This window comes from Solanum lycopersicum, chromosome 5, assembly GCF_036512215.1.
Source record: "Solanum lycopersicum chromosome 5, SLM_r2.1".
Classification (NCBI taxonomy): Eukaryota; Viridiplantae; Streptophyta; class Magnoliopsida; order Solanales; family Solanaceae; genus Solanum; species Solanum lycopersicum.
In genome coordinates, this window is record NC_090804.1 from 38,744,861 (window position 1) to 38,757,815 (window position 12,955).

A 12,955-nucleotide genomic window follows, 5' to 3' on the forward strand; every position below is an offset into this window, starting at 1 on the left:
AGTAGTAGTAGTAGTAGTAGTAGTAGTAGTAGTAGTAGTAGTAGTAGTAGTAGTAGTAGTAGTAGTAGTAGTAGTAGTAGTAGTAGTAGTAGTAGTAGTAGTAGTAGTAGTAGTAGTAGTAGTAGTAGTAGTAGTAGTAGTAGTAGTAGTAGTAGTAGTAGTAGTAGTAGTAGTAGTAGTAGTAGTAGTAGTAGTAGTAGTAGTAGTAGTAGTAGTAGTAGTAGTAGTAGTAGTAGTAGTAGTAGTAGTAGTAGTAGTAGTAGTAGTAGTAGTAGTAGTAGTAGTAGTAGTAGTAGTAGTAGTAGTAGTTGGGGGGTAATTAGAAAAAAAGGGTAACCTTAAAAGCTGGTCAAACTGACTTAAAAGCTGGTTTTTGACTTATTTAGCTGTTTGGCAATACTCAAAACAACTTATTTTAAGTTTAAAAAAAATTTATTTTTAGCCAAAAGTTAAAAGTTGGGGTAGGGGTGCTTTTTTTTTAGCTTATAAGTTGTTTTAAGTTGACCACATTTTTATCTTTTTGTGCTTAATATTTTTGTACAATCTCCAAATTACCCATATAACCCTAACATTTCTTTCTTCCATTTTTCCCTTTTCACGTTTGACATAACAACTTCAGCACTTTTATCCAAACGCATAACTGCTTATTTTAAAAATAAGTTTCAGCACTTTTAAAAGTACTTTATTAAAGCTGCTTTTATTAAGCCCATCCAAACGGGCCCAAAGTCATATGATAGAATTAAATTTGTCGCCAAAATTAAATTTTATTTTTGCACTCCACCTCAATCTTGTTTTATTTTAACCCTTTAACTTCTATTTTTATGTTTCATTTAGGCATTTGATGTGACACGTGTGCATCCACTTTCTCTAAGAGTTAAAGATTAAAAAAAAAATTATTTTAAAGATTTAACTCTTCAACTCTATATTTTATGTGTCATTGAAACACAAAATACTAAATTCATGATTTTTTTTAAATTTCTATTGATGCTCTTCAACTATAATTTTTAATTTAAACATTGGGATTCATATGTTAGTTATTGTAAAAAAATAAAAATTGATGGACGATCACTGTTTTTTTTAAAAAAAAAAAGTAATAATTTCTTTTTGAAAGTTTCTTTATAAGTTTTCACTGAAAGATAATCAACGGAAGCGTGTCGATTTTCTTTCTTAAAAAAATCAACGACAACCCAACGAAGTTTGTTGAGTTTTAGCGGTTCTTTTGTTGTGTTAATAATTAGCAATTAACATGAGTTTTATTTTTTACTAGAATTAAGTTGAATTAAAAATTAGAAAGTTGGTATTTGAGTTAGATCCAAATAGAATAGAAATGAAAAAATGTGGTGTGATTTAATTTAATTAATTGTTTTAAAAAAGAAAACGACACACTTTAGTTACTTTTCTTCACACAATAATATAAAGAAACACTAAACAAAATATTTCTTTTAAGAAAATGATGATCTTCCGTTAACTTTTTTAATAAAAGAAGATATGACGTTGTTTTTTTTTTAAAATGAAAAGTGAAAATGAAGAACATAAGTAAAAAATAAAGAAATCATAAAATTAGTATTTTGTCTTTAAATAACATATAAAAAAGAGTTGAAGGGTTAAAACAAGGTTAAGATAGAGAATCAAAATGAAAAACTACTTAGAGAAATTGTGTATGTGTTCTTGATTGATTTCATGACATGTCATTGCCGGCGTGTGAACTATAGACATCACACTTTGTTGATTCTTTGAAAAGAAGTATCTAAATGAAACATAAAAATTGGAGTTGGAGGGTTAAGATTGAGTTTGAGTGTCAACATGAAATATAGAGACAAATTGAAGGGTCTTCATATTTGTTTGACCTACAATTAGATAATTAATATTGAACCTTGCAAATAAAATGAATGATAATAAATTTTGGAACTCAAACTCATAAGTTTAGGGTGAATAGCACTTGTGGTCCCTATATTGTACTATTAAATTCTGATTTTGGTCAGTGTGATATATCACTCAAATACATCTAACCATTAATTAATTGAAATATCTGTTTGTTCTTTTAGGTAGAAATTATATGTTATAATTGGACTATCCCAATATAAAACATTTCAATTATAGAATGAATAAATAAACGTAGAATTTTAAGCTAACATATGATTAATTAAACAGTGGAATGGTTGCAAATGGATTTAAAAAAAAGGACAGATTTCAAGTAATTAATGTACTTAAGTAATTCGGCATGAATTGGTAGATTATATGGAGTGGAGGCCAAGAAAAAAAGGATCAAGATTGTGAGAAAACACTTTCCTGTCTCAACTGGTAACTTGTTGATCGTATGACAATGGAACCGATATTAAATTAATAGAAAAATAAGAAAGAAGCATTACTCAAAAAAATGACTTGTATTCCTGAAAATGTTACAGGTCACATACAAAATAGACGGATAAAAATAATTAGGAACACCAGTGCATGACGTTCGAAATCAGAAGCAAACATTAATTTCACCATCCAAAGTTCTGAATTAACGAATATCAGTGTTTGCTGTCAACAGTAACCGTAAGAAGAAAAATATATGTTGATTTGGTAATAGCTACATTACATAGCAGGCAGGCAGGGTCAACAATCGAACTAAATAGCCAGAAAAAAATATTGTTACACAATTGTCCACAGAAAGAGGATGAGAGCCAATGTCGTCTTAGTATAGCCATATTTTGGTTGAGCACCTCCGTAGTATGGTTCTATCATGAGCCCAAATCGACAAGTACCAGTTGATGGATCTGACTTTGTGACAGTTGCGAGGCCAGAGAACTTGCAAGCATCATCAAGCTGATTGTTTATCTGGTAGTAGCTGTTGAATGCATATGAAATATTTCCTCGTGCATCCAAACCTCCACAAGATGTCTGATATCCAAGGCTCGTGCAGTCAGCAAGTCCACAAGCATAGCTCATGCTAGGTGCAATCTGGGGGTCATCAAGCTTAGCATTCGGCTTTAACACACACCATTTCCTCTCCAGATACTTCACATTTCTAGCTGGAACTAATGACCCTGAATTCGTGGTGCCAAGATTTAGCGAGTATTTCGGTAGTCCATCATACGTAAGTATTCCCCAGTGACGTTCAAAATTTCCAGGTTGGATACTCTTAGCATCCTCATCAATCAAACTAAACAGATAGGCATCAACAGGCCCAGGCCTCATAGGGGTGCCTTTTCCTCCGGATATATGCTGCATGAATCCTTGGTTGAATCGCTGTGCAAGTTGTGCATTAGCATTGCGGTCACCATCAGTGGGCCAACCAATTTCTCCAATAATTATAGGCACGTTCCCAAACCCATTCTTCTGTAAAGCCCACACAAGAGTGTCGTGATTTGCATCAAACATGTTGCTGTAGATTGTCCCACCATCATTTAGAGGTGTTGCATTTCCATCAAAGAATGCATATTCAACTGGGAAGTTGGGGTCAATATAAAGACTTATAAATGGATAGATATTGATTGTAAAAGGACAACCATTGTCGCTTAAGAACTTGACAAGTTGGCTTACATAGCCATGGATCTCAGCTCGAAAATCACCACCTGATGGGAAAGTGTTGGAGCTCTCATAAACATCTGCATTGAGAGGACAAGTAACCTTTACTTGACTACCGAGGCCAGCTTTTACGAGTGCGGTTTGGATATTTTGCATAGCAGGAAGAGTTGTTCGAAGGTAAGTGCCATTGTAAGTTGTCAAGTAAGGTTCATTTCCAACTGCAACATACCTACACAGTCGAAAACGATGTGCATAAACATTCAGGTCTAGCTTACTAAATGAAACAAATATAAGATTTACTTGGTCGATGAAGTTCATTCTATATGAAGCTCCTCGTAACAGATAACATACGGAAGAATATTATAGAACCGAAAGGCAAAATAATAAAATGAAGCTAGAAAAACAATAATTTTGGCTACAACCAGTTCAATGTGATCATAGTCACAAATAGCTCACCCGCATGAAGAAGAAATTTTTCAGAAACCACAGAAGCCTAGTCAGTTGATTTGAATAAAGTAGAACTCTTTGGACATGAAAAGATGAAGCAACATACAAAACATGAATGCAAGGAACACACAAATTGATAAGAATAGTTGTAGCTGTATATCTGATGTTCTCATTGATGATGTGCAATACAGGCCCGTCAAACAAATGTTAAGAACTGGCATTGCAGCCACCTTGACTTGTGTTGCAAAAACGACAAAAGGCAAATCACATTATAGATCTGAAAGATCACTAGGCCATATTAAAGCAGAAAAATCAATTTCTTTTAACTACCAACTAGAAAATTTGATAGGGAATGTTTTGCTCCAGAGTTGCATAATTGGCAACAGCTAATTATAAAATAAGAAAAGGAAAATATAGAAACTGTCAGTGTCCAATCATTCACTAATCATTAGTCAAATTCTAGATTTCTATGTAGTATCTTAGACATGTTTTGACTACCCAAGTACCAACTAATATTTGCCGGAGGCAATGAGAATCATCAACAAGAAGCAAACGACAAGGAATTACTGATATCTGTTACTCGCACATTAGGAATGCCACATCATGAAGTGATATGCAGACCACTTCTTAGATTTAATGCAGACCAACTTCTAGAGGTGCATGCTACCATTTAATCATAAACTTGAACATCAGACTTTTCTATAAGATTGCCTAAATTGAAAATGATTAGAACTTTAGAGGGAACACCAGATGGAGAAATGTACAAAACTGTGTAAGAGGGTCAACTCCTGAGGAGCACTAAAAGGGTCAACTTTTCTCAATGAGTCAAGATCCTCTACAACAAGCAGATCAATATTGTCAGTTTTCCATCACATTCAAACCCACAAGCGATGGTTGATTGCCATTTTATTTCTTTATTAAAACCAAGCATGTGCGAGACGACAACCTTCACAAATCTAAAGCATTTTCTCCACTTCGAAAGTGAAAATAACGTTTGCTCATGATGTTTGATAAATAAAGAATGTGTAGCTTCTTCAGTGAGTGGTAAATGAAGTGGAACCAATTGTTCAATATAACGATAGAAATATAAAGATGGATGCAGAGGCTATTCAGGCAATGACGGTTATTTACCTGGCATATTGCACTTCGCTTTTTTGTTCTGTAGTTGTTTTCTAGTTATGTCTTGTTGAAGCATAATTAAGTAAATAAAAGTGTGTTCGCTCACAGTTTGTGCTTTCGAATGATATGGTCACTCAAATATAAATAAAGGAAAGAAGAGAAGAAAAAGACACTTTCTGGTCATATAAATTAAAGGTATCATTCCTAATTGGGTTAATATACATTATTTTTTTGAAGGTTTAATCTTCAAAATATGAGACTTGACTTCGAAATTCATGGATTTAGCCCAAGAACCAAAAAGTAGAAATTTGAAATTTTGAACCACTTTAGTGATCCCTATGAAACTTGGGTCACCTAGCAAGCATACTCATGCTGAAAAAGAAATTCTTACACTCCTCTGACACGAGCGCATTCCACTAATTCTGATAATCACCCAATCAACTATTTCAAGACATGTAATATTCAGAGCCATCAACTACAAACTAAAGACACAAAATGATCAAATATCCAAGTATACGTGTCACATACCCCAGTGTGTCAGCAACATCTAGATTGTAACTGAGCATAAGAATAGTGGGACACAACCCAAAACAAAGAAAAAAAAATTAATTACTAATGACAGCCTCTATGGATAATTGTCAACAGCTCACTCAGCACAGTAAACTGGAATATTGAAATTCAAGGATTTGTTGTGGTGTTAGTGATAATATCTACACATATAAGTGGATTTATGAGTCTCATTGACCCATTCCCCATCTCTAACTACCCCCAACAAGCCTTTATGAAACATGAATGCATTAGACAATACAAGTGCATATAAACCTATCATATAATACTGAGATGAATCACATGATGCATCATACACAACCAATCAACATTCACGCATATGCAGAACTGGATCATGTCTCATATTAGGGTACAAAAAGTTGGGTTGGGCACCCTATGTGCTGTAACGTGACCATCCATAGATGCCAATGCACCTCATCTCCCTCCTCTCCCTGTAAATCACCATGCCACCCAACTCTCTTCTGGAAAAAATGATGGGGTCACCAAAAACGAATAAAACATTTTCACTCACCCCCTTTTGTGTGGTGACATTGGTAATGGGCTGAATTTTAGAGACCCCTCTTTGTAAGTTCAGTAAGTTTTGTCGTGTTTTTTCTCCCTCTCAACAAGACTTGTTGCCAGCTTGTCAGACCCAATCTTGCTTACAGGTAAGTCAGACAAATCTTACCGCCATCACATGTTTGCCCCCACATATACATGACAGTTAAAACACATTTTCAAATCATTTATGAACATCAAAACAGTTGAGACACTAGTTTAGGGAAACCAATAAATCAGGGGTCAAGGTCTCTGCTTACCTCGACTCGGAACTAAGCAACACCTACTATGTTCCACTACCATCCTCAACCTCAATAAGTGTCTCCTATATACACAATATATAGTTTAATGGCATCAAAATACACCTATCTAACTCATCTTCTAAAATTGTGTCTTGGTCAATGTCATAATCAACCCTCAGTCAAGGTTGATTAAAGAATCCATAGTTCAGAGTTATCTATAGCCTTCTAATCTCAATCCTATGATTACATTCGACATTGAGCTACTTTAAGCGGTTCAGACCCTAAAATTCACAATTGAGGGTTTTGGTGAAAACCCGTGAATCTCCATTTCAAATCGCATGTTTGGAGAACTAAATATTATACAAATCAATGTATATTGACCCCAAAGTATTAGGAAACATACCTTGAATTGCTATGACAAAAACTAGACTTGTACGCTTCTTTTTCCGCATTCATTTCCTGTTTCATGTACAAGCTATGATGATTTTACTTGATCCACTACAGTGAACTACAGAGGCTCCTTTAATTTCAAGAAACCTAGATTATTTAATATATGTGCACTGAACTCAGACTCCTTAACTCAGAAATCCTTGAATAACCCATGAAATTGGCCAGAGTTCTAGTTTCCATTTGGGCTGAATACATAGACGGCTCCAAAACTTGACAATTTGTTTATTTAAATACTTAATCTTGGTTCCCAACTTATTGTTAGGTCGTCCAAAATGTGCATATAGAACGCATCTGACAAGACTAAACAAACTAAAGAGCATAAATATCATTAATTGTTTTTTTGAAAGGTAAATTTACTTCTATATATCCACATGTATATTACATCAACGTGTAATCCCCCTCCAAAAAGTTTCACTTACAATGTTCCAAGGATCTTCTAGTTACAGCTAGTAAATATCATTCATTTTTCATGTGGCAAATGAAATCCAACCAAAAAATGAACCATCAATAAATGAAAAAAAGTCAATTTCGGAAAAGAAAAGAGAGAGAGGGGAGGAATTGACCAGGAAAGAAAATTTCCGCCAAGCTTCATGTATCCAGAAACACTACTTTTTCCTGCCAAGGGTGAAAGTGGCCACTTCTTTCTGGCATGAAATGTTGACATTTGACAAACAAGAAGAACAAGGGGTAGCCTATTGAATCTAGAGAAGAGGAGTTAAAAAAGGTTGGAAATCATCATTTCAGGCAAAACGCTATGTTGCTCAGAGCCTCGGACTCTTCAAAAATGTTGGCGGTGTGTCAGATTCTCTAAACGTATCGTACTTTAAGAGAATCCGACACAGTACTTTCTGAGAATTCGACATGGATGTACTTTTGGAGAATCCGACACGGGTGTGGCATCAAAAGTAACGAGTCCACGCAACTTAGCCAAAAAAAAGTTAATCTTTTGGATAAAACACTTTAAATATTAGGCAGGAGATGCATGACTAGCCATATCACCAAGGCGTTTTTAATAGGTATATTTCGACAATATAAGGTATAGAATAGACCGGACCCTAGATTAAATGTCTAAATGACAACTTTTAGCAAGTTCGGGGTCTGGCTATTATATTGCCTCCTGTTTATTGTGACAAGAATTACTTATACTACAACTACAAGATACTTTGAAATGCATTCATGTCTAACTAGCCTGATTGTATAGCAACTCTTTTTATGATGGAGAAATTCGTCTAGGCCAACATTTTGTACCAACCACAACCTCTGAAACTTGGGATTATTTGTCCATCTCTCTGCCCTTCTCCACTTAGTATTTTCTATGAAGAACCCTTCTCCACTTAATTACCAGATTGGTTCACATGGCGCAGGGCTCAAACCTATTGATTTAAGTCACAAGTCTCTCAACCTTTGCCAATTGATAAGCCTTGGAGGTGACTGTATAGCAACATAATTCGTTCACGTATTCAATGGCTGCTAGTTCACTGGTCATTTCTATTCATATATATAAACATACATGGCACTCTAGTGTATTAACACAAATTTGTAATATTGTAGTTCCTTATTTCAACTTTACACAGTGATTTCCAGGTTAGTGACCGAAACAATGAATCACTATATGGAAAAAGATTGCAGGGTGAACAAGGCAATACAGAGAAGTATGTTTTTAGGCAAATTTCAATTCAAGATGATAGAAATAGGGAAGTTAACCGTACCAGTGAGATAATATTAGATGTACTACAATAATCTTGTTTCATATTAGGTAACTTCATTAACTTCACTACCAACAGTGGTTGAATCAACCACTCATTTTTTAAATGCTTTTGGCACCATTTTGGTGAATGATTACAACAGCATACCCAGTGAATCATACAAGTGGGGTCTAGGAGGTAGAGAGTGTACGCACACCTAATCATTACTACAAGGTAGAGAGTTTTTTCCCAAAAGACTACCGGCTCAAGTGGAGCAAATCCAAGTAAAAAGAAAAAAAATTATAGCAACTAAATGGTGAATCTTGGTGACCAAATAATGAAATGATATTGAAAATCAAAACTACATCTCAACAGCAAGTCAAGGGAAATAAAAATGGAAATAGAGCATTCAAATGAAACTTTAAACAAAACAAAATGTTTAGAGTAAATAAATGTGAATGTTCACCTGATGTTGACATTGTTATCATTGATATGAACAGAAACATTTTTAGAAACCCATTTCTCAGCAGCTTTCAAGCTACCCATACTTGAAAGCATATCATTAGGAATACCAACCATAACTTCAAGACCTGATTTTCCCAAAGCTTTAAGTGTGTCATAATCAGCATCAAAAAGTTTAACCTTTTGGATCCCATTATCTTTTAGCATTCTTACTACTATTTCAGGAGGCAAACGATGTGTTGACTGAGTACCCCAGTTAGCACCTATCCCACTCACTGTTGGGGAAAACAATAACATAGCTAGAAGAAATAACACCGGAAATGATTTTGAAAATGGAAACAACCCCATATTTTTTCAAGAAAATTCACTTCTTTAGACTAAACAAAACTAGGAACTACAATAGAGTTTGTTCTACAACTAAAGTGAGCTCTAAGCTAGCAACAGTTGATTCTTGTCTGTAATGGAAAAGATTCTTTGTCTACAGCTCAAAAGTAAGTGTTTAGGGTAACTTCATATTCCACCTAAGAAGAGAAAAAAGAACTTGAATTTTTATTGAAAAGGAGAGACAAGTGGAAGAGGGAATAACCCGAGCAAGAAAAGGGTTAAATATTTCAAGCCAAAAAGAACTTTTTCTTCCTTATGGAAAGAAAGGCAACAAAAAACAAAGGGACTTATCTATCTATCCCAAGTGTGAGTCATTAACACAACGTAGTGTGAATCCCAATAGCATACTAGTGAAGATGAAACATAGATTGTATTATTAGGCTTGTTTAGTTCGAACGAGTTATTTTGATATAAATTATTTTAAAATAATGTTACTATAGTAAAAATAATGAGATAAAAACTAAAATGCACTTGTACTTGGGGGTCATCTGGCAGACAGTCTCATCAATATTTTAAAGGACTTGTCTTTATCAACAATCAGAACAGACATTAGTGTTACACACTCATCTTTTTTCATTTACACGACTGAACATCTTTATTTTGTTAAAAAAATGTACTTATATAAAATTAAATAAAAAGTTTGCTTTAAAATTATTTTTATCATTAATATTTTATTTTTAAAATATCCAAAATATTATCTTTGGGAGAAATATTATTATTTTTAATAAATATATATAAGAAAATTCTTTATACATACATTATTTATAAAGAAATTTTTAGAAAAAACTTTTTTATTAATCGAATAGTGGAGAGCGGTTTTTTTCTTTTAAATTGTTTTTACTAATTAAAATGAAATTACCTCTACATTTTTTAAACTGATAGCATATAAGCAATATATACAATTATAATAACATTATGATTAATTTTTATTTAGATAACGATTAATCATAGTAACCTTTAATTCCATCGCTAATATTTTGATCTAAAAAAAATCTCTTTTTAGACAATGAAATTCTGGTCGAAAAAATAATAATCAAGAAAGTAAAATTATAGCAACAATCGTTTTATTATTTCAATTGCGAGTTTTACAATCTCTATGATTTCTCTGAATTCACCTTTTCAAATATAATTCAAGGACTATTGAGCTTGATCTTGAATTTGTCTTGAACTTGATTTGCAGTAGACGAAAAGACATATGAAAACCAAGATGGATTAACAATAAAAATAATATTTTCAAATTTAGGAAGAAGATATAAAAAAAATAGGAAATAACTTATATTTAATGCTAGAAAAAGAAACAGCGAAATTAGAAGATAGTCTAACAGCTATGATAAGAATAACAAAAGAAAATGAAGAAATAGATAAATCAAAACAAATTGAAAAGATAAAAATGCAAGCAAAGCAAAAAGTACAACATGTAGAAGAAATAAAAAATACAAGAATATGTGAATTAAAAAAGAATTAGCTAAGTTAAAATTATTATATGAAACTAAACAAAAAGAGAAACAGATAGAAAAAGATAAAGAGCTCGAATTAACTAATGAAATAAATGAGATGAAACAAAAATTAAATGAAAATCTTGAAGTAAATGAAATAGACGAAAACGAGTCGGATACAATAAATGATCAAAACTCAGAAATAAGTGATATAAGTGAAACATACACATAAATTTTAGAACAAGTAAATAAACCAAAAAAATTAGAAATAAACACAGGAGATATGAATCAACCTAGCACATCAGGAGTTAAAACCCCAGATAATAGTCCTAGAACTAGTCCTAAATGGACACCACCAACATATTATACAGAAAATTATGAACAATCAGATAGAACAAACGCAATATGGAATAACAGATAAAATAAAAAAATGGACACCTAAGCCAATAACTGAACAATATAATTTTTTAGATTTAGATTGTGTTACAGATATAAACAAAACAATATTACTATGGACAGGAAATACATCTAAACAACTAATTGACAATAAAATAACAACTAGAGAAACACCAAGATATATAGAAAGAACATTTGTAGGAACAACAAAATTATGGATAGAAAATCTACCCCCAGAAAGTTTAGAAACACTTAGAAGTGATAAAAAAAAATGGATGGATCCCCATCAACAACAAATATAGATATATTAGATAAATATGAATTAGCAATAAGAAATGAATTTGGTGGTATGACCACAGATATAAGAGAAAAAAATAGAGAAAAAATAATAAATAGGCAACTTATGACAAAATTAGCTATATGTAAAATGTGTTACATAGAAGAATACACATGTGCATTTAAAGAGTATTATTACAATGCAAGATATAATATGAACGAAGCAAAAGAAATAAGACAGCAATATTTTACAAAATTATCAAAACCATTCAGTACAAAAATAATTAAAGATTGGAATGATGAAGGATTAACAGATACTTTAGGATGTAGAATAAAATTTTTACATCAATGGTTTATACAACTATGTGAAAAACAAAAAGAAAAAATAAAAATGGAAAAAGTATTAATTAAAAATTTAGCCTGTTGTAAAAATAAAACAGCACCACAGTTTGGATGTACAAACAAATACTATAAAAAGCAAAAAGCTAGAAAATATAAAAATTATAGAAAAACTAAAACTAAGTACAAATATAAAAAACCAAGACAAAGATATTATGTAAAAAATTATAAAATAAAAAGATCATATAGACCAAAAAGAAAAATATCACAATGTACTTGTTATAATTGCGCAAAGTTAGGGCATTTAGCTAGAGACTGTAAGTTACCTAAAGATCCAAAAAGAAAACAAATTGCAGAAATAATGATAGATAATGATGAATATATGCAAATAGAATATACAGACTATGAATTAAGTGGAAATGATAGAATATATGAAGTATCGGATATAGAATTTGAAAATGAGGAAGAAAATATTTATATTGATGATGATGAAATAGAAGATGAAACATAATGACTGAAGAAGACATAAAAATAATATATAAAGAAGATTATCAAAATGAAGAATTATCAGAACAAAAAATTATATTGATAATACAATTTTTGAACAAATAAAAGGAAAAGAATTAGATTTAAGTGTTGAAAAAGTACTTGAAATACCTACTTTATGAAATTGGTTTAAAAGACAAAAAGAAGAATACTATGTAGTTAGTCAGAAAGAACATATCATAGATTGCAAATATACAAGAGGAAAAGCACATATACCTATACTAAGTAAACGAATAATAAATAAAGAAATACAAGATATAAAAGCTAAAACACCTATAAAATATGTACATTTAGGAGGAACAGAAATATTAATAAAAGCTTGTTTTAGAGAAGGAATAGATACACCTATTGAAATATACTTAGCAGATGATAGAATTATACACCCTATAGAAAAAAGTGTAATTAGTGCAGTAAAAGGAAACTTAATATACCAAAAATTTAAATTTATAATAAGTGTCAACTACTCAGTAGCATTAACAGACAGAAATATAGATAAATCATTAGTTTTGTATTGGAAGATGTCTGGAATAGAGCTAGCACCAGGAAGTAAAATATTCAC

General features: G+C 32.0%; 1 protein-coding gene across 1 annotated transcript; it reads right to left on the reverse strand.

The window, feature by feature from the left end:
• Nucleotides 1-2,452: 2,452 nt before the first annotated feature.
• LOC101257963 (glucan endo-1,3-beta-glucosidase 6) lies at nt 2,453-10,659 on the reverse strand. The gene is made up of 2 exons (XM_004239261.5): nt 9,024-10,659; nt 2,453-3,739 (listed from the first exon to the last, which is right to left on the reverse strand). Exons 1-2 carry the CDS (start codon nt 9,365-9,367, stop codon nt 2,635-2,637), a joined length of 1,449 nt encoding a protein of 482 aa, XP_004239309.2. The 5' UTR covers nt 9,368-10,659; the 3' UTR covers nt 2,453-2,634.
• Between the last annotated feature and the right edge of the window lie 2,296 nt (nt 10,660-12,955).

Excerpts from the sequence above, each read along its gene's own strand:
- LOC101257963 (XM_004239261.5), bottom strand. The coding sequence starts at position 9,367 with ATGGGGTTGTTTCCATTTTCAAAATCATTTCCGGTGTTATTTCTTCTA. Across the intron at positions 3,740-9,023 it reads GATAACAATGTCAACATCAG|GTATGTTGCAGTTGGAAATG; the intron begins GTGAACATTCAC and ends TCGACTGTGTAG.